Genomic DNA, 22,392 nt, shown 5'->3' on the forward strand with positions numbered 1-22,392 from the left:
CCTATTCAAGATTTACTAGAAACAAACTTCTAATATAAAACAATTGAGTTTATGGTGAGTCCTTATTTATTACCACCAAAAGAAGTATAATGTTCAAACAATGCAATGCCTTAAAGCAAAACTTTTTTCTTTCTCGTTAAGAAAATATGGCAGATGAGAAAGAAACTGCATCGCAACCACTATTATACCACAACACATTTTTTTTTTTTTTATGAAAAACCTCGAGTAAAATTATATTAAAATCAGAAGTACCACAAAGACAGGCTAATTATTCAAAGAAGGCCCCTATGAAAAACACAGTTTTAATAAGCAATTAATTTCCATATATACAGTTTCAAAGCAGGCGTTTGTTCTAACTGCAGTACTGCCCTGCCTCCTTCTCTCGCCCCGCCCCTAGTGTCCTTCATATTTTAAACGTGGATTATCCTCCGTTCATCGATGAAATCAACGGTTTCCACTCCCGCCAGCTGCAAAAGCCAGTTGATGGGCATGTGGTCCAGGCGGTTCATGTCGAAATGTGCGAAATGAACCTCAGAGCCTAGAATAACGGAAAAAAGAGAATGAAATAGAATAAACTATTATATTGGGTCATTTAGTGGAAGGCAAATTTCATCATAGACAAAAATGTAATAAGCAGTGGCCATTACTCTCAATAATAATAATAATAAGAAGAAGAAGAAGAAGAAGAAGAAAAAAAGAATACATGGCATTCTAAAATATTAAGCTTTTTTGCAGCTTTCTCTGTCCTCTCCATGGCCTCCCAGGGCCTGGGTGTTGGAGCTTGTTTATTGGCTCTTAATTTCACTCATTCATTAATACTCAGAGCCCAGTGATATCCCAGCAACACGACACCACAGTCCACATCACTGCTGGACAAAACAGCACGAATAATAAAAACTTAAAAATGAATTGATGTAAATTCAATTAACATGACACACAGAACCGAACCCTACATCCGAGAAACATGTTGGAATATTGAAAGCAGGTCAAAATGTTAGCAAATGGAGACAGACTTGTCCATACTTTTTGTTATACTGCTGTCCAGCTATATTGCTTTGGCCAGAACCTTAAAAAAACAAAAACACCTAAGCATGCACCTGCATTCATGCCCATGACCAGTAGCACCACAAGAGGTCTTGATCAAATATGACATCCAATCAGGAATAAAATAACTAGCACGACACAGAGTCTTTGTGGTCAGAGGGTAACAACAGACCTCATCTGGGCCACCTTCTCCAGTTACTTTCCATCCTGATCCAAAAATCAGACTGCCTACCGCTAATCGTTGCCCTAATCATTTCTTGTAAAAATGTACACATTTTAGTATGGAATGGCACTTAAATGTTTGCCTTTTGTTCTTATTACTGTGATACTTACTACTTTTTTTTACTGTTACATTGTCACGTTTTCCGGTAACACTGACTGTATTCATCCAGCCACCGGTTATTATAGCACTGTGTAACAGTTTGACACATTTAGATGTGGACTGGTGTTTACCATATGTGCTGTGGTTCATGTAACCTTACAGCAGGCAAGTTTTTTTTGCCTTTGCTTTGTAAATTGTTGTGGATAAGAGTGTCTGCCGAGTGATTAAATGTAAGGTTGAATCAGTTGCTGAGTGCAGAAAGTGTGCAGAAATTTGCATCACCTGGGCCCACTATGACAGCACCACCCTGCTGGAGAGGATCCCCTTGGAAGTCGAAGGCAGGGCTCATCATCGCCCGCCACATGCTCTTAGCGCTGCCCATTAGCAAGCTGGATTTGACGTGGGGACTCCGAGAGGCTGAGAATGCAACACCAAAAAGGGCCAAAATATTCATTCAAAGAGCTACAACACCAAAGCATTAACTTAAAACACACACTGTGAAAACACCTCAGACAGCAAACAGAAAACAGAAGACTCGTGAAATAATATAGCAAAATTTCTATCAAACTTAAACAAAGCAGCTGTCTGTAAGGTAGGATAATCCAACGATTAGGACAACCGTAAACAACACAATGCATTTCACCGTCATTCATTTGCATTCAGAACTAGCTCATCAGAGGAATTAACATCACTTACAATTTTGCATGTTAAACTGCACTACTTAGATTGTGGTCATGCTTTTTTTGGAAAGTTTTTACTATTTAATAATGGAGGTTTGAATTTTAATAATTTGAAAATAGAATTTCTCCCTTTTTTAACTGCAAATTGAAATCATGTGAAATCACTTTGGTGTCCCTTCTATTAGACAACTAAACTTTTATTGGCATAAATGAGGTTACATACTTTGCTCTATTGTGCATCAGCAGTTTTTACCTGGAATTTTAACCCAGAGCCCTCTAGGTCTAGCTTCCAGTATGCTAACGATCACATTACATGCTGGCCCTCCAATAACATATTACCTGATTCCATAAATGTCTCTCCTCTTCTCATCCCAAGCTTGTTATAAATGTGTCTTTCAGGATCAACATATATCTCATGGGGGTATCTTGTCAGTGTGCAGAAAGGCTAAAATACGTTTTAAAAAATCAAAGTCAAAAACAGTTGTGGCCTGCAATGTTTTTCAAAAAAAATCCACCATGCTGAGACCTCTGAGAGGCCCCTGGAGGTCCTTCTCAGTATCAGAATGACATGTGACTGAATAGTTTAAGCCCTGCATAGGCACAGAGTTCAATTACAGTTAATGACCTATAATTACATAACTTCATTTGAAACAACTTTCTATATTGTCACATACACTGCTTACAAGTTTACATCCATTTATGCAGCTCGATTTCCACTGGAGCAACTGAGGTAATGGACCGTAACTCAACTCCAACCAGGGCTTGTAACCCAGATGTTGCTGCGTATAATTCCCTGGTGGGGCAGGGCTATTGTACACTTAGGCAATGTGCTTCACCTGATTTGCCCCCATAAATATCCAGCAGCATAAATGGCTAACACGGAAAAACCGCAAGATATGCTAGTTGCTCTGGATAAGAGTATCTGCTTAGAGTGTAATGCCATGTATTTCGGATTGCCTGAGATCTGAACCACAAACTTCTGGAGTCAAATGTTCCAACCACTAAACTAAAGCATACTATTGCAGGGGTTTACAAAAGGTCAGAGCAAGAGAGTCTGTTTCAAAAGAATGTATATCACTGTGCAGATGTATTTAAAAAATAAATAACATATCCCAAAACAGATTCAGTATTTGGTTTCAACCTGTAATGCACGGTAACAGAATACTGTGTACGGGTAATTCAGGCAGCAAAATAGCTTCTTTCACTCTCTGAAATGTCAACAAAGGAATGGCAGTTGCTTCCAGTCAATAATCCTTTTCACATTTGAATACCTCAATATGCCAGTGAGAGGCTTGTCCAATCACAATTAGTCTGACATCAGCATCCTATATTAAAAAAAAAAACAAATGAAACCATCATGATGTTTTGCACTCAACATTTTCATTAAATGACTCAATGAAATAGTAATTTCACAAAATTCACCATCAACTACTTTCAGTTCAACAAGAAGGCAGTGAGGGAATATATCAGTACCTGTCTTTGTTTGCAGCACAATGACTTTATCTTTTAGACGACACAATAACAAGCTGTACACAGCAAAAAGCCCCAGACTTTCCATTGCCACATACTGTGGCCCATCACGTCCATTGTCTTACTTACTGTCAGAACTCTCTTGGGAATTTTGGTGAGATCTTCAACGTATTCTTTGCAAGCGTAGCACAAGAAATTCTGCACGAGAAACACAAAATGCTGGTGAGCCAATAAGTTAACTTTAAGGCAACGATTCTGACCTGAGCGGTCGATGTGTTATTGTCATGTAGATATTTGGAACGAATAAACATATTTTTCTTTTTCCGAACATTTCTAAAATATTTGGGATACCGCCCCCACCCCCTCTCGCTGTAAGTGGGTTTGCCAGTGTGCGTGCACGCATTCATGCACTTCAATTCCTGCTCCACCTAGTCCTGCTCTTTTATATGAAGCTGATGTCTGGGATTTCCTTCCGTTGCTACTGTATGTGCTGGACTTCACCAAACTCCGCACAATGAATAAAAATACATTTTGCACGAAGTATTTAACACACAGCCATTCAGTGTAATGTAGGTGCCGTTAGATACAGATAGACTTGAGCTGTCGGGATCAACACCTACACGAGTTGACAGAAACGTCTTTTGAGTCTTTTAAGTGCGTCAGAGTATATTGCAGAAGTATTGCAGAAGTGTATATTGTCACACAATATACACTTTACATGTGTCATTGTTAGACGATTGTCATACGATCGCACCAAACAACAGTTAACGTATACAAACGTTTCTTACCCTTACGAAAATGATGATGGATTTTTTATCCTCAAATAATCTTCTGAAAGGAATACGGTCCCCACGCCGATCGAGAACCAGGCAGCCCTCGACGTCCGAGATCTGTAAGTTGACTGGAGGTTTCGGGCTCCCCTGCTGGTTTCTGATAATTTGCTGTGTTACTGGTGGAACGGTTGCCATCGTGTCTCGTCACTGCGAACTTTTCCAGAAGCCATAACAAGCCCAGCCAGGTTATTTTAGGGCCCGCCGCCTGTCTAATAGCTCCAGGAACTGCGAATCCACGCCCACACTCATGTGGAATCTTGCATGAAAATGTATTTTTCTGGAGCGGGCGTTTCAGCCTTATCATTTGTTAACTGGGTCCTAAACGTGCAACTACCTTACCTAACAGAAGATATTGAGATCTCAAACAAGAAGCGGAACAATTATTAACATTTGACACAAGTCTAAAACTTTTAATGAGCGTAAAGTTTGAATTTGAGATGAACAGATCAAGCATATCTGACAATTAAGGCACTACTGATGTTTTGCGAGTTGTCGTACTTTCAAAACTGAGAGGGATATTAAGCAAACCGCTCTACTTGACAAGTGCTATCAAAGAAAAATATTTGTTCGTCTGTACGGACTTTCCAAATGACACTGGCATTTCAAAACCCAAACGAAATAATATTTAACTGACTTATATATGTGGAAACTTTGATTTGTTACAGGATACCCTTCTTTCCGTGCAAATAAATAACAAATGTTCCTATTTAAATTAGGAGCAAAAAGGAGCAACTCCATTAATGGGCACATTTAAAAACTCCGAGAGGAGATGCAAAACTACTTTGTTGCCAAGCACTGGCCCTATTTGATTGACAGCAGGCAAAAGTCTGTAAGTGAAGCTGAGAACACAGAGAGACAGGAACCGTCCGCCAATCATGTGAGGGGAAAGGTGGGTCCTGCCGTGAGTTACACGAAAATTATCCAATCAATAATTGAGGAGGGGCTGGACTTCCTTGCTATAGCTTGTACCGGAACTCTTTCTAGAGACAGCAGTCTCAATTTGATATGTGTGGAAATTCATAAATGTTATTAATACTACGTTTTGTGTAAAAATTCACGTCTGTGTGTTGTACAGCACGCGCAGATTATGAGAGCACGAGAGGAAGGTGGTCAGCACCGCACGAACTGGTGAGTAGGCAGTGTTGTGATAGATATCAAGATAGCCAGTTAGCTAGCTTGCTAGCCAGTTAGCTGGCAATAGACTGTTTCACCCTTTTGAAATTGACTGTTTGAAAGTTGTTTTCGTACACGTTTATTCCCTGAAAATTCAGATGGTGACCATTTTAACCATGCCATTTGAAGATCATTTTACTTTTTAGTATCCATACTAATTAGCCGTATGGCCAGCTAGCTAACAAGCTGTCTGGAGATGATATCAACTATTTCTGTTTACATGGGTCGAGCAAGCCAAGTACATAAAAAAGGCAATTTATATATCAACTAAAGTATGTGTAGCTACTTAAAAACCGTGTTAGATGTATGCTGTAACAAATCATGTGTGTTACCAAGCTCTTCAGTTACTGATGGCTAATGTAACTCGAGAGCCAGCTACCTCTATCTAGCTATACTAGCAAACACCACTATGTCCGCAAAGGTTGACCAGCCAGGTGAAGACGAGAGTAATGCATTGGGGCAGTTTGCCGAAAAACGTCCCCTAATTACTGCATATTCCAGAAGGCAAAACAATGCGTGTAGCTAGGTACTTCAAGAGGAACATCAGTCTGTACTACAGATCACGTTGTCCGGGGTGGATGCGACCAGTATAGCGAAGCGTCTATTTAAAGAGTACCCAAACACCTGCCAGTCACTTATTTTTAGTTGTTCAGTAGGAGTATCGTTATTCAGATTCACAGTCATAGGAACTGAAGGATTTTCAGTTACTCAAGGCGCACGCTTTGGTTGTTTGTGCATTCCATGCATCTCAGAGGAGACAGATTGGTGTGCAGTTATATTTAATGTGTTTCCAAATATGTTGGCAATAAGCCAGACCTCCTTCACGTGTCCTTGTTAACCCCAGACCCATATTGATTGGAATATGAGTATGTGGACAGTATCATGAGGATGAGGATAACTAATAATAAAGCCACCCTTTGATTATCAGAGCAGAGAAAATGTTTTTATTTTGTTTATAACATGAATCAGATCTGGGTGTTTTTGAATTGGGTCAGGGGTTGGAAGGTCTGCTGTTGTGTTGCCTGGTTCTGCTGCAGGGTGGAAGCGTAGCGTAGATTTAGCAGAAATGGAACGGTGACCAGAGAACCTTGCAGGTTTGAGTACTGAGGGGGACCTTGTCCAACAGGTGACCTTCAGCAGGTGAACTTTGAACTGTCAGGCTGCTTCTCCCCTGGTTTGGGTCCTACCTGCAGTCCTATTGCTATATAATGACTGACCAAAAATCTACTGTATCTGTCAGCATCAGTGCCTTTCCGTGTTTACTGGTGTTTCTCAAGGGAATCAGCATCAGCAACGGCGCATCTTCAGAGAAACTTCTTGAACAGAGCAAATTGAGTCAAGCGAGGGTAACACTTGTTTCATTATTCCCTATTGCTTTTGTTGAAAATGGAGAGCTTTTTGGTTAAGTTTTACATACTTTGAATTATCTTAAGCATTGTTTCCAGATGGAAGTTTTGGGTCATTGTTGGTAGTTTAGGAGCAAAGATATTGTGCTGATGTTGTGGTTTGAGATATCCTGGCAGATTTCACTCATAGGTAACAGGTTTACTGTCATGTCCATTTGCACGTCATAACAAATGATGATTATTATTAAAACTATCTGTGGTAATGGTAATAATAGTAATAATATTCAGGGATGTGACCATTAAGTCCCACATTGGTCTTCTCACTCAGGGGTTTGTATTTTGGGTCAGTAAGATCTGGGTGAAGATGTCAGAATTACAGTACACCACTCCATATGTTCTCCCAGCTGGTGCTGCAGTTGCAGATACTTTGATATCACTGGTGATGTTTGGTGTCCTGTGTGATGTTAAGCATGAGAACAGTAAGATGGTGCTGAGCATAAGTCCTGAACATCAATGCTGTGTTCAGCGCACAGCACAGTTTGCAGTTCTGATGCGAGCAGGTGTTGGGTGAGACCAAAGCAGAGTGTTGCTGCAGTGCCTTTCCCCCCAGGTGTTTCTTGATGTGAAAACCATTAAAAATAAACAAACATCGAGGCCAGAGTTTGATCCTGGTCATTCAGTAATCATCCATAGTGGGATTTCCCCACCCCTCCAGAGAATCAGAAATGGTTTGACCCATATGAAAAGCAGGGAGAAGAAAATTTGGTCAGATTTTTTTGTAAAGGTAAATATGGTATTTTCTGCTAAATTATGATCATTAATCTACAGTTCTTTTTACCAACAGCCTGTAGAAACAAGGCTGATGGTATCACACTCTGTTGTGTTTGTGTCCATAAGATTTCCTGTTTTCGTTGAAGGGGCTGTGTCTTGGTGGGTTTGTGACGTGGGTGGCATTAGCCTGAACTATGAGTTATTGATAGGTCTGTTGGGCAAGAACAGACCCACTGTTCCTCGTCTTAAAGGTAATCATCACTGGCCTGCAGTCAATACATCACAAGTAAGGGCCACTGGGACGAAAAACCAAACAGCCTATTTTGATTGTTGGGTTGATAGTAAGTTATTTTTTAGACTGGTTCTGATCCGCCACAGTTTCAGAGATGACGGCACTGCATCCATCCCAATGTAACTTCCAGTGTTGGCATACTGTATTGTTTTTGTCCCTTTAAATCACCCTGACCGTGGCTTAATGATTTTATAACCTTGTTTAGGCAGAGCCATAGATTTATATTTGTATTTATTTATTGTAATTACTTATTTCCTCCCTCCCCCCTTCTTGTCACTCAGAGTTACCCTGAGTCATCTATATGGGCCATCTTCTTTCGAAAAATGGTAACCGCGGTAACCGCCTGAAGAAGAGGAAACGGAAGCTGCTGAAGAGGAAGAAGAGGAACTGCTTCCTGCAGGGGCCCTGCATGCTGTGCTTCATCGTCCACGGCAACAGCGGTAGCCTCGACGACGACCAGCTCGAGAACAGCGCCTCCAAACTCGCCGAGCGCTACGCTGCGCTGAGCTCGCCCGAGGACTGCGCCAAGTTCCTGCTGTCGCCGCGGGAGCTCGCCATCTGGGAGGGGCAGGGGAAGGGCCTGCTGTCCGCCGTGCCCGCCAAGCTCATCGGCCCCCAGGCGCTGTTCCGCACTGCGGCCACGCCCGCCTGCGAGTACTCGGAGATGGTGTGCAAGCGGAAGTGCGCGGAGATGCAGCGGTGTGGCCCCTGCAAGCAGCCGCGCTGTGCCTTACAGGAAGTGATGGAGAACGGGGGCGGGGCCGGGGATGCCTCTGCCTCGCACTGCCACCTCCCCCTCTGCCCCCTGCCCTCCTCCTCCTCCTCCTCGTCCTCGTCCTCCTCTTCCTCCTCCTTGTCGGAGGGCGTGTCCGGGGTGGGGCTGCAGACAGATTCCATTGAGAGCCCCGGCAGTACAGGCAGCACGTCCGCCACACCCCAGAGCCCCTCCCCCACCTGCCCCCACGCCCTCGCCGACACCCCCGGCGACACGACGGACAACTCCAGCATCAACCACCTGCCCTCCTCCATCCTGCTGAAGGTGAGTGCGGGAAACTAACACAGCGATGTCAGAGCAGCCATTCCCAGCGTCCCTACTGTGGGGGAGGCTCAGCTAGTGAGATAAACCCAAGGGATGTGTTGGTTGGCCAGGAGCATTTATGAGTCAGCCCAGAAACCACTATTGCAGGCACACTTGGTGCAAATTTTCCCCATGTGTTTCATTGGGAAATGATAGATGTTTTCCTTTTAAATAGAACTTCAGGTGAATTTCACACTTTTCATTGTCACGTGATTCAGTCTTCTCTGTTCTGGGATCAGGAGAAACAGAACGTGGAGTGCAGAATCCTCCAAGAAGATGGTAGAAAGTTGTCTAATGTTGGGGTTAGCTGTAAATTGGCTTTTGTGTAGTTGTTTCTCTCAGAAGTGTGAGTTAATGGCTCAGTCGGTAAAAGCACTCGTTCTCAGTGTAGACTGAGCGCTAAGGCCCGGGTTCGAACCCGACCGTGTCATTAGCCAACAGTGACTGGGAGCTCACAGGCAGAACACATTGGCTTCATTCCGGCAGGGATAGGGGTGGGTACGTCGGCAGGGGCTTCCGTTCCGTTTGCAACAGCGACCCCTGCTGGTCGATTGGGCGCCTGTGGGCCACCTGCCAAAGCTGCATATGAAATGTCTTCCTCCGACTCATCTCTGGGCTAGCTTAGCTTGTGGACCACAGTGCGAAAAGAAGCAGCAGCTGACATCACGTGTCTCGGAGGAGGGCACGTGCTTGTCCACGCGCTCCCGGATTAACAGTGGGGGTTGTGCAATGGGACCGAACATCGACAATGAGAAATTGGACATTTCAGAATTCGGGGAATTGGCCATTCCAAATTGGGGAGAAAATGAAAAAAAAAGAAACAGTGTGAGTTAAAGACAGAGAGAAGGGGATGGGGCTTGATTTCACGATGAGCGGTTGTACGGTGTCAAATAACTCAGTGACCTGCATCCAGGTGTCTAGTCTCAGCCTTCTTGTGCTCTCCTCTGGAAGTGAGGGAATTTGTGGCATTCATGAAACAGAAGAAAAGGTGGAAATAGGAATGCAACAGAAGCTGTTTGGATGCTGCCTGCTGTCTTCTGTGTTTGTGGTCCTGCTCCTTCCTCTTAGACGGTTGCTTTTTTTCCCAGGTTTTTTCACATCTCTCTGTGAAGGAGCGATGCCTCTGTGCCTCGCTGGTCTGCAAGTACTGGCGAGACCTCTGTCTGGACTTCCAGTTCTGGAAGCAGATTGATCTCAGTGGCCTACAACAAGTGAGTGAATTTGTCTGGTGCTTTTCATCAGCCGTTTCTTCAAATGTGGGGAGGGATAATTGAAACCAAGCAAATAATCATACTGTAGATTTAAGAATATTTGGGAGTACAGGTGAAAGTGCACCTGCGTCTCTGCCTCCACGTAGCTTCTCCTCGTTTGGAAGCCGTGACTACTTCTTTCAGCCTCTCAACGGCACTAAGCTTGCGTATGGCGTATGGATCTCTGCTCTGTATCTCAGATGGTGATCTCTGATAACTCTGCTAGTGTGTAGCCATGTTTTAAGGCCTGAAATAAGGGACTAGATGGAAAGTTTGCTTCGTGTTAAGGTGTCATTGTCTTACTCTTGCCTCTATCTCACTCGCCCTCTCTGTTTCTCTTTCCCTCTCTCACTTGCTCCCTCCCTTTATCTCTCTGTTTCTCTCCCCTTTCCTCTCGCTCCCCCCCGGGTCCCTGCACTGCCAGGTGACGGACGACCTCCTGGTGAAGATCTCCTCCTGGAGGCAGAACGTGACGGAGATCAACATCTCGGACTGCCGGAACGTGCAGGACCTGGGCGTGTGCTCGCTGGCGTCCCACTGCCCCGGGTTGCTGAAGTACACGGCGTACCGCTGCAAGCAGCTGAGCGACCTGTCCCTCATCACCATCGCCACCCACTGCCCCCTCCTGCAGAAAGCCCACGTGGGCAACCAGGACAAGCTGACCGACGAGGCGCTCAAGAAGGTCCGCACCCAGCTGCCGCGGCGGCTTCCACACCCGCGCTCGGCCCAAGTCAGGCTTTACCGGCTTATAATGTGATATTTGCCGAGGGTTCTGAGAAAATCACTTTATGAAATAGATGTGAAGAGGTCTAAAGGTAGAGGAATTTAATACGGTGAACTTTTGAAGGCAGTCAGACTGCGCATTAGCTTAAGCAAGCCTGTACCACCCTCCTATTTGCAGTAAGCTTCCATGAAAGGTCTGTTTCTGTTATTTATCTTTACAATTAGATCAAGTGGACAAACCGTTTAGTTCACAGGGCGATGAAAAGATCTGCAGTTTCCCTGTGGACATTGTAAATGTGCAGAAATGACAAAATTGTGTCAAACCCTTATCTGGACAACACGACAGCTGACAACTGTGCTCTAAACTGAGCCTATGCACAAAGTCGGCGCAATCAAAAGCAGAGGGTGTTACACATCAGTGTACAGCAGGCATTTCCCATTATGAGCTACGGGTTGGAAACGAGCAGCAGTCCTCTGTGCAGTAAGGGACACTCCATGCGTACTCATCTCAGTTAAGTCCGCGGTTGTCAGAAGGCATATGTAAAGCCTGCTGAGGCCAGACTGACTGGCCTCTGCCAGCACAGCGGATGGAGGCAGAGACTGTTGTGTGAAGAACGGCTCGCACATAGGCCATTCACTTCTTTGCCTCGACGCGGTTTAGAGTGTGTCTTTTTAAAAGCTTGTGCCCATTAGGAGAGTATGCTATACTCTTAAGTCACCCTGGGCAAATATGCAATGAGCTTACACTATGTGTTAAAGCCTAATGTTTTCATTATTCTGCTCTATCATAAGGAGTAAAACAGTGAATTCTGGGATATGGGATGAGAGGTTTGTCCTGAATGGGACACTGCTGCTGTGCACCACTGTGCACCTGGGTGGGCAGTATTTGGCAAGCTGTGGCTGGTGGCTTCCCAAGCAGCAGAATTGGGGCAGGAATACCAGGGGGTTTCCAGTCCGGTGAAGGCCTGGACTGCTCATCCAACTGGGCTGCTTATCCAGTTAGGCAGGCAGGACGCTACTCAATTGTGACCTCTGGATAGCTAGGGGGCTCTCTGAGTTCCAACTCGGTAATACAGCCCTATAAGGCCCGAGTCTAAACCATGGTTCTTTGACCACTAACGACCCTCACTCTCTTAGCCAGTCCTAGTGTGTCTGACTGAGCCTGATGTCTGAAGTCTTCTCCAGCGAACAGCCTGTGAAGCTGAGCTGTAGATCCAGTGTGTAAATGTAAATGTGCTCCTGCAGTGAGGTTTGCAGGGAGAGAGGGGTGTGGGCACCGATGTCATGTAGTACCTCCGAGGCCCCCAGCTCTAGTTCTTTTGGAGTAATGGCATTCCATGCTCTCTCAGCACTTACACGGCCCCTGCTTCATTTCAGTGTGCAAAGGGCTTTTTTAATGGATTTGATTCAATTAAAGAAAGTGGAACACCGCTGTGGTCCTGAGATTGTATTCTGATTCAGGTTGTTTGGTTCAGGATGTCGTTGCAGCTTTAGCTTCGCGAGTTGACTCGGATAAGCGGCGTCTGGGATTTCAACTTGAAGGGAAATTGCATCAGGCTTTCAAGAAATCTGAAGCAGGGTTTTCATTGACGCATTTTTTTTGATCACTTCAGATGGACTGAAACATGAAACGTTCCGTTTGCCGTTAAATAAGTTGCATCCGAAAATATTAATTTTCCGTTTTTTTTTCAGCATGATTGGTTTTCCAGACATCTGCATTCCTGTGTCTTTGTGCTTCATTTTGCCATTCCAAAAAATGCAGTGTCAGAACTGAGAGGGAGCATTCTTTGTCCTTTGAGACACGGTTAGCTTTCACAGGAAGTGCCGCGGGTAGTGCCCTTCGGACGGTTCCCGTGACGCCTGCTCTCCGCTGTGTCCGCAGCTGGGGGAGTGCTGCCCGGAGCTGCGGGACGTCCACTTCGGCCAGTGCTACAACATCAGCGACGCTGGCATGGTGGCGCTGGCCCAGGGCTGCCCCAAACTGCAGAGAATCTACATGCAGGAGAACAAACTGGTAAGCACCATTACCCAGTAAACATGCACTTCTACCTTTAATATATGGCGTCACTACCCTTGATGTGGCATCTCTTCCTTTAATGTTTCATCTTACCTTTAATATGTCCTCCCAGCTTATAATGTGTCCGCTGCACTGGTAATAGTTTCCTTTCATTTTTAATGTCCACCTTATATCTTACCCTTGCCTTGAATGTGTCCTCCTCCTGGGTGTTGTTCTCTTGTTACCACCTCCACCTGGTAGGTGGAGCGATGGTTATGTGATTGCTGCTGTGCACTTCTCTGTCTCCCCGGAAACGGGAAAGCTGAAAAAATTCTGGACATATTTGGAAGAAACTTGTCAAAATAAAGTCCTTTTGGACAAGGGAGAAAGGGATTCGGTTTTTTAGGGCTGGTAAAACAACTGTTTAAGTGGTACGCAAGAGTGCTCCTCTTGTAATACGTGTTGTCCTAATACATTTAGTGTGCGTCCTGCAGTAAATTATAGTACTGGTGGTTTTCTTGTGGGGGGGGGGCACTGAAAATGGGTCTGTTTGCCTGATGTCTTGTAATGTGAAACAGCCGTGCTACAGCAGTCAGGTTTGGGGTGGGGGGGGTTCCCCCAGGCAGAAAAGTAATAAGGCTATGTCTGTTTCCAATGAAATGCGACACTGAACTGAAGGCAAATAAGCCTGTAAATACCGTGCAAAGAGATACAAGCTGGCGGGGGGGACAGAAGGGGGGAGCAGGAGCAGAGTGTGGGGGGCGAACACGGCGCACCTCTGTGGGCGGTCCGATACTTTCCGAAACAGTCATGACATTGACATGGATCCACCTTGATCTTGGGTTCGAATGCAAGCAGACAACATACATGGTTAGGTTTGTGCCGAATCCTTTCTTATATAGTGGTAATTTAGGGAGAAAAAAGTCCTTGTACCCCGCCCCCTCTACATCCAGGTGTGACATGGGGACAGGTGTGGTTACAGCACCCCCTTCCTGCTGCCAGTGTTCCTGCAGGCACACCCATCTGGGCACACATGGGCTTGGTTCTGCGGAGGCCCGTTCAGATTAGCTGTGCGTTTGGCTTACCGGGATCTTATGCTTTTAGTCAGAAAGAGCGCAGTGGGAAATGAAATGGAGTCTGTATTGATCTCCCTCTTAGAGGTCCTTTTGAAAACTGTCCATCATGTGTGGGAAGGGGAATGGTCTCTTATTTATTTTCTGAGAAAATGACTTTGTCACCCATTTTCCTGCTCTGTGCTGAGGTGGTGTAGTGCTGTCACCCACTGTTTTCGCTGTAAGAAAATAAACATTCCAGTGCAGTAATAACCAGTTATACATAAGCAAACAACTAGCTGATAGCTGGAGTGTTAGCGCTGCTGTAATTAGTAGATTAGTAAAAATCATTGCTTCTGCCGGTAGGATGTTGCGTTGCGTGTGGGTCCGCTGAAGGCGGCCCATAGTGATATCTAGTCTGTCAGCCACAAGGTTTTCAGTTCAGATACCCCTGGTTTTCTTTGCTTTGTTCTTGCTGCTTAGCTTCGTTGGCTCCAGCACGCATGTGGATACGTGAAAAGGCTAAAAATATTTATGTGGAAAATTGTTGCCTCTGTCATTTTTTTTTCCTCAGCAGAATCTCCTGTGGACTTTCAGTCAATGTCTTAGTTCTGCCACTAGAGGTCAGCATTGTTCCACTTACAGTCCTTCAGTCAGTACAACCGCTGTTTCCTGTGCGCGCAAAGCCAGCTTTTAAGAGGAAACTAAACTGACTTCAGAATAGTACGTATGGAGTTCATTCTTTATATTGTCTCTGCTCATTGTAGCAACTGAAAAACTGTAACGGATTTAACACACTGAAGTACAAAACGGGTCCAGTAAACTGAAAGCTTAAAGTTGTCTGTTGTCTTTATTTGTCTGAAAGCTAGAGCTGGAGTGCAATTATAGCTTGTGTCTGGTATGTTATATTTCATCATAGCTTTTATGTTACAGAAGTAAGTAGTTTTCTGTCTAATACTTACCTCTCCTCCCCGTCCAATTCCTCCTCCACTTACAGGCACGCGATAGCCTTGATGAATTGGACCGCTTAGCTTTGTTAACAATATCTTGCACAGTTAGTACCTCATTAATCATAATAAAGGCTATAAGGCTGATTATTATTAGGTTAAAGATATTAATGTTTTTGTAAATATCTTTTAACGCTGTGATATCAGGTTTAAACAGACATTACTTAGATTACTGGAATGTGTATCGGGAGACTCAGAGACTTGTCTCCAGCAGAAAGCCCGCTCTGGGTATTTCAGAAACTGTTATGTCTACTGTTCTTTTCTTGGCTGGAGAATCTCTTTCAGAACTTCCCATCTCCAGCACAGCCAGTGAGTAGCCTCTCCTCTTGGAGCGGGATGTGGTAATTATTTTCAAAGCTTCGGATATGATTGTACTTCTTCTGCTTTAGTTAATGAAGACTACATTAATAGCTCAATAAGCAATTACCCTTTTTAATTAGAAATTTAGAAGAAGATTAAAACATTGACTTCCCTCACCAAAAGGAGAGCAAATGCTGAATTATTAACAGTCATACCAGTGTTGAAAAGTCTCAGTTTTCTTGCTCAGTACTGAAATATAGGCTAAATCGCTGCTCCATCTGAGAGATTAAAACCCGCTAAGGCTTATCTAGACGGGCGTGACATACTTACAACAACGTTCTCCAAATATGAAGGGAAAAAATCATTAAGTCATTTCCTGTTGAAAAGTCCGTCTGTGGCCTGTGAATCTCTGTGTGGAGTGTCTGTAGCTACATCCCTGAATGTCTGTATGAGTGCATCTCAATCTGTCCTCCTATCTGTCTGTCCTACACACGCATGTGCACATAATTATCTTTTGGAAATCAGTCCTTTTGCAAAATTAAATATCTTCCGAATGGGATGTTATTAAAAATACATAGTAAGTACTAACGACCTAATTTCCTAATTCCTTATGTGTTATGTGGAGTTTGAACCTGCTGCGATTGGTTCAAATCTCAGAATCGTGGACGTGATGGCCAGGCTGAACATGCCAAGTCTGAACCAAAACCTGGACTGGAGGCTGCAGACAGGGCTCTGCCGGACCGGGACTGTACACACTGGGCAGCTCGTCTGGGTATGATAGGATTAGGTTCTCAGGACAGACTTCAGATTCAGATTTGGCGAGGAAATTGTCACCTTGCAGGTGTAGCTGCCTCTCCCATTTCAGAAAGTGATGTAAAGCATGCCTTGGAAACATATTAGCGCATTAGTCACTCCCGCTGTTCCCTTCTAAACAGACGCAAGCAGAAGAATCAGCAGTATGTGCTGTGATGTCGACTCCCTGACGACACCGAGAACTAAACAAGAGGGTAAAGCTGTCACTGTCGTCAGCTGCGCTACATTACTCTCGTAACCAGATGGTTGTCGGTTCAAAACACAGATGGTGCGCAAAGTTCTCGCCCGACTGGGCGTAAGCAGAGATTCATCAGGCGCTGGCTGCGCACTGTACAGTTGGGCCTACTGTGAGGGAAGCGCAGGCGCAGGAGTGATGGCTTTTGGCACGCTTCCTTTAGGAGTACAGAACATCATCGCCCGCTGACGTCATGCACTCCGGAGCGGCTGTCAGTGCCCGGCCCCGGCCGGCTCCTCCCCCCAGCCGGCTCTCTCCGGCGAGGCACCAGCAGGTCTGCGCGGACATCTGAATCCCTTTATCCTGATGGCCAAAGTGTTTTCGGTGACAGATCGGTCAGCTGTGTGTCTAGTTTACGGCCGGGATTCGGCCCCTGGGCCCTCTGCGCTCGCTAATGGAGTAAGATGATCCCGCCGCTGTCTCATCCAATCAGAGGTGAATGGCGACGCTGGATCGGCCTCTTGCTCTTCCTCTGATGAAGATGAATGGTTCAAAACCTGGAAGCCATTCCTGTCTGGTGTGCTGTTGAGTTCCATCTGTTCAGGGTCTATTTAATGTGATAGATCCTTTTTTCCAAACTAAAAGGCTCATTCTCTAAACTTGTATTAAGTTTGTTTTATAGTCTCTCAGTAAAGGTACCCCAAAGAGGGAGCGAAGACATTAATAAGCCCCCGCCCCTACACGAGGGAAATTGTTGCAGTCCCCTTCCTGCAAGCAGTGGTACAGTTCTGTTGGCCTGCTGTCGTTCACAGATGAGCCTGTAGCTGAGTACACAGGCTGGGGGTTTATTCCCCCTCTAATTCGCACCTTCAGCCACAGTTGCTGAAGCCACCCGACTGCCCCCTCTGTCCAGCAGTCAAAGGACCATACGTAGTCATGCCATCTTTAGCCAGTGTGCTTGCCTCTGCCTGCACTGATATAAAATGTTCTGATGAGTGCTTTGCTCTCCACCCGTTGGCAGGGCAGAGGTTGCTAAAGAGCCTCAGTCTGGTGCCTGTTTCCGGGTGGAGCTGTTGCCCCTGGGTGGGGGCATCAGGTTCTGGAGTTCATGGAAAGACAGGCTGCCTCTGAGCTTAGCCATTGCGCGTGTGCTGTCTCAGAGATCTGGGGTTTCTCGAGCCCGCGTCAGCAGGTTTCCCCTCTGTGCCTAGAGGGTCATCTGCGTAGGTGAGGGAGAAGAAGCAGGGCTGTTCAGTGCTGGACTTTAGATGGTGTGTGTGTGTGTGTGTGTGTGTGTGTGTGTGTGTGTGTGTGTGTGTGTGATGGGACAATGAAGAGAATAGCCCCGAATAGGCACTGTCTCTTCCTCTCCTCGTCTTCCTCTTCCTCTTGAAGTGTATGGTTCTATATTTTCACGCAGCGTTTCTGTAGGAAGTGGCTGAGATTCTCCATGGATACCATGTGAGCCTGTCGGAGAGATTACGCATCCCTGCCTGATTAGCCAGACTTTTAATTAGCCTAAATGTCTAATGTAAATGGAATTTTAGATGACCTCAAATAGATTAAATCTTGCCCTCAATTTGGTTCTAATTACTTTATGTATGCAGTTTTTTCCTCTCACATCTGTCTGTGGTACTGCTTACAGACAATAGCCTTTGTGTGGTCATGAGCTTTTTTGGGTAAATACATGGTTATTTTTGGGCAGGTCACCAATAATGTGCCAGTATGTTTTTTCCAAATTGGGATTCATTCATAAACATGAAAATTTTTGAAGTACTGTGTAATCTGTGCAATATGACTGATTTCTGCATGTGTGTGTATATGTGTGCGCGCGTGTGTGTGTGTGTGTACGTGTGTGAAAGTGTGTGTTTGCATTTTTATGTGTGTTTGTGTGTGAGCATATGTGTATGTATGTATGTTTGCATCTGTGTGTGTGTGTGTGTATGTGTATGTATTTGTGTGCGTGTGTGTGTGTGCGTGCATACGTGCGTGTGCGAGTGTGTGTTTGCTTGTGTGTGTGTGTGTGTGTATGTATTTGTGTGCGTGTGTGTGCGCGTGTCCGAGTGTGTGTTTGCTTGTGTGTGTGTATGTATTTGTGTGCGTGTGTGTGTGTGCGTGCATACGTGTGCGAGTGTGTGTTTGCTTGTGTGTGTGTATGTATTTGTGTGCGTGTGTATGCGTGAGTGCATTTGCGTGTGTGTATGTTTGCATGTGTGCTAGTTAAAGCCACCCCGCTGAGCGCTGACAGTAGGATGTAGGAAATGAGGATGTTTGGCTGCAGCTGACTGTGATTGTGTGTATGTTTCTCTGGATCCATCCTTGCGCTGGGTATGAGATCGCTCTGCACTGGCCCTGGAAGTAATTCCCTGTCATTACAGACAAACGGCTTCTTAAATAGAACCAGTCCTCCCAGAGCAGCCGCCCCCCCCCACTGCAAAACAATAAACTCCCACTGGCAGCTTCTCATGTCAATTCATTACAAAATTGCTAAATTACAGGGGAGAGAAAATAAGAATCTCCACCTTGCTGAGGGGCTGTTTCACAAGCCCCCTTAGAAAAAATCTGATTTTTTTTTTCCTTTATGTGTGTGGGAGGGGTTCTGTTTGGAGTGCACAGTGCACTGTTCTGTGAACGTGTTGGATGGACGTAGAGATGTTTGTGTGATTTAAAAGAAGGCGGCTGTTTCCTGCATGTCAGCCTATGGACGCCCCACCCTGAATGTGTTAGATTACCATCGTGCCTGGAGGCCCATCTGTAGAGGAAGTTTTTTGGATGTGTGGTTTTGGGCTGCTTTGTACCGCCCCAACGGGCAACGAGGTGAAAATGACCCCAATTTCCCTGCACGTCTCTTACTGTATGCGATTTTACAGGGTTGGGATGGTTTTTTTTTTCTTTCTTTTTCCTGAAACCTGAAGTCTTCAGTTTTTATTGAACATTAGCAGTAAAGCGCTCCAATCACACCCAATTAAGTGCAATTTTTTTTCTTTTCTATTTGTATCAATAAAAACCTGTCTGTGCTGGCTGAGCTAATCATCGCTCATACTGTAGAAGTAATCAAGTCCATTAGCGAAGCCAGCGGTTCCTCAGACACATTGATGAACTGAAAGACAGGCCGCATCGATGGCTCGCTGTCGCCGGCCTTCAACAAAGAAAAGACGAAATTATGAGAACAAAGTGCTTGATCAGACCTAAATGTCAAGTCTGCCGTGTGGCGTCTGAAGGAAAAGGGTCCTGTGGGCTTCGTAAAGATTTTACCCTAAAAATGCCTCTCGTACAAAGAGTGGGACCCCGCGGAACATGCTGCCGTCTGTCTGTCCCTCTGTCTGGCCTGGGTCTCTGGCTGTGTGTTTGCCTGTAGAAACTCTGCTTGGCTGTAGAGAGCCTGTCTGTTTTCGTTCTTGTGCTCAGACTTTGTACGTCTGCGGGGACACATGCAGCGAATCCCTGTGTTCTCGAACTGTACATCTCTGCAGGAAAATGTCTGTCCGTCTCACGAATCTGTGCACATCTGTCTGTACAATGGGGCGGCATATTTCCACAGAGGCGTGAATACCACTGAACAGCTGGAAGAGTACAGACAGCGGAGCAGGGTTGGCCTGAAGACCTTCGACGTTGTAGGTAGCCAGTGGCAGCCACCAGAGGGCGGTGTAAGACTGTTGATTCCTCAGAAAACGCATATTCACTCAAAGGCCTGAAAATCGTTTCCTGTTTCAGGGGGTACAAAATAAAACCCTTTTCCTCGTCGATGTCATGAGGCCAGCATTAATACACATTAAAAAGCTATTTATTTGCTTATCTTAAACTGTTCTTACTAGACATACCCTTGAATAGTTCGATATAGTCTAAACGGTCTGTAGCTGGCAGATTGGGCGGGACTAAGTGGGTTTAATGTCACGTTCATGGCTGTGCCCCGATGAATGCATTTAAGATGCATTAATGAGTGCTTTAATTGATGTGCTAGCTGAGAGGTCTTCAGACGGTCTTCAGATTTTCCTTTATGATAGATGGTGCTTAATGATAGCAGTGTACTTTTGTTTCTGAAGAGTGTTTGATGAAGTTTTTTTTATTTTTTAGGTAATGGTACATCTCTAATTCATTGATAAAAACTCCAGGTCTGACAGTTTTGGCGTTTTGATAAAGAACCACGGAATGCATTTCCTTTGAAGAGATAGCCGTTAAATCATCTTATCAAGTGTTCCCTCCGATGGTATTTTTAGGCAGATCAGATTACGTTATGGTAGACCCAACTATTTTATCCCTCTCTTAAAAGCAGCACAGAAGATGGAATGATTTGGAAAGATGAACGAGTGTTTGTGCTGCTGGAACACGGGCCGCATGGAGGAGAGCTCTTTGGGGGGGGGGGGGGGGGGGGGGGGGAGACTCCTTATTTATGTGGCCCCCCCGCGCTCCGTGCGCTCCCACACATGGACCGGTCTGAACTCTGTCTGTGGACCAGCATGCACCTGGCACAGTTTGGCCCCATCCTTTCCTAACTGGTTAGCAGAATCTGCCATCAGCGCAGGAGGTTAATATGTTCCATATCATGCAGAGAGCTCACCCGATGCGTATGCACACACACACACACACACACACACACGTGCATACACGCATACGCGCTGTTTTACTCCCCGATGAGAGATAGATTGTTCTTTTGTTTTAAAAGTGTAGGGTGAGAGTGTGACATCATATGGAACTCTATCATGCATTTTTCTCAAGTTGAAATGTATGATAGGGAGTGATTAATCGCTCCAGGTTTGAATGGGAGTCTGCTCAAGGCAGAAGAAAGAATTCTTTTTTTCCCCCTCCTTTTATCCCTTTTTCCATACCATTTTGTCTGTCCTCTTTATCCCTCGATCTAACTCTTTCTACCCATCTTTCTACCTCTCTCTCTCTCATACTCCCTGTGTTTCTTTGTGTTCCTCCCTGTCCTCCCTTCACTTTCTCTGCCTCTTTCCCTCTCTCCCTGACTGCTCTTCATTCTATTTTATCTCCTCTCTTTTCTCCCTTCCTCTCCTCCCTTTCTCTCCTGCTCTTTCTCTTGTCTGTCTCTCTCTCTCTCCCCCTCTCTCTCTCTCTCTCTCTCTCTCCCTCTCCCTCACTCTCTCTCTCCCTCTCTCCCCCTCTCTCTCTCCCTCTCTCTCTCTCTGTCTCTGTCTCTCTCTCGGCTTTGTAGCTTCAGGGCTGAGATGTGCCGGTGTTGCTTTGTTGGCCTGTCTGCTTTGGAGAGGGCTGATCTGAGATCTGTTCCTTTGCCATTTTGGTGGGTTGGGGGGCACTATCACTCAAAAAAAAAACTGAGCAGTGGTGTCTGTGAGAGAGTGGCTTCAGCTGTGATTGACGGGTTACGTGAGATTTGATGTGACAGCCGTATTTTTGTGCTGTCCGGTTACCTTTACAGGGACAGAAAGAGACACAACCAGGGCGGCACTGCCAGTCACTTCGCCAATCAGGGACAAGCTTTGTGAGAATGCTCTGCTGTGTGGCACTGTCTCACTATTACCCCACAAAAATTAGCTGCCTCTATCTGCATGGACATCAGCTTTTGCCCAGGGAGCATCTGAGAGCAGTTGTAATTGCACATAGCTTTTTATCCATTTGGATCACTGTGGTGTTCATGCTGGAGTTAGTTCGTGTCCAAGGCTCAGGGTCCAGAGGACCAGAGGAGGGGTGCTGCTTATACAGCGCTGTTGCTGTGCTGTTGCCAATGCTGTTGTCTTGCTGTTGTATAGTTTGCTGGTTGCTGCACATTTGTATGGGCTATGCGTAGTCACCTGCATTTAAGAACTGTTCTGAAGATGTTTCTGATGGTGTTGCACAGTTAATAAGCTTGTCACTTTATATGAAGCTCAAGCTTGAGTCTGATTCTGTTCCCATTTGATGACAATGTGTCATCGTCATATTTGTGTCCTTCATGTTAAATTATCTTGGTTACAATGGGAAATGCCAGAATGATTTTCTCTTCATAATAAGTACCTACTATTTAATTGAATTCGGCATTTTTATTGTAATTGATAAGATGTAAAATGCATGCAGGTGCTGTAATGCTTCAGTCTCTGGTATTGATCAG

The 22,392-nt window shown here is 45.2% G+C and overlaps 2 protein-coding genes across 2 annotated transcripts in view; one reads left to right on the top strand and one right to left on the bottom strand.

Annotated features, from left to right (window-relative positions):
- Nucleotides 1–269: 269 nt before the first annotated feature.
- prxl2c (peroxiredoxin like 2C) lies at nucleotides 270–4,525 on the bottom strand. Its single transcript, XM_036528029.1, has 6 exons — nucleotides 4,305–4,525; nucleotides 3,646–3,714; nucleotides 3,318–3,371; nucleotides 2,386–2,491; nucleotides 1,649–1,783; nucleotides 270–538 (listed from the first exon to the last, which is right to left on the bottom strand). Exons 1-6 carry the CDS (start codon nucleotides 4,482–4,484, stop codon nucleotides 411–413), a joined length of 672 nt encoding a protein of 223 aa, XP_036383922.1. The 5' UTR covers nucleotides 4,485–4,525; the 3' UTR covers nucleotides 270–410.
- A 790-nt stretch (nucleotides 4,526–5,315) lies between these two features.
- The window catches only part of fbxl17 (F-box and leucine-rich repeat protein 17), a 253,387-nt gene continuing 236,310 nt past the window's right edge, over nucleotides 5,316–22,392 (top strand). The window contains exons 1-5 of the mRNA XM_036527484.1: nucleotides 5,316–5,477; nucleotides 8,213–8,970; nucleotides 10,098–10,220; nucleotides 10,684–10,941; nucleotides 12,865–12,996. Of these exons, the coding sequence (XP_036383377.1) occupies nucleotides 8,233–8,970; nucleotides 10,098–10,220; nucleotides 10,684–10,941; nucleotides 12,865–12,996 (1,251 nt within the window). The 5' untranslated portion in view covers nucleotides 5,316–5,477; nucleotides 8,213–8,232. The remainder of the gene's footprint in view (nucleotides 5,478–8,212; nucleotides 8,971–10,097; nucleotides 10,221–10,683; nucleotides 10,942–12,864; nucleotides 12,997–22,392) is intronic.

This window comes from Megalops cyprinoides, chromosome 4 (assembly GCF_013368585.1).
Source record: "Megalops cyprinoides isolate fMegCyp1 chromosome 4, fMegCyp1.pri, whole genome shotgun sequence".
NCBI classification, from domain to species: domain Eukaryota; kingdom Metazoa; phylum Chordata; class Actinopteri; order Elopiformes; family Megalopidae; genus Megalops; species Megalops cyprinoides.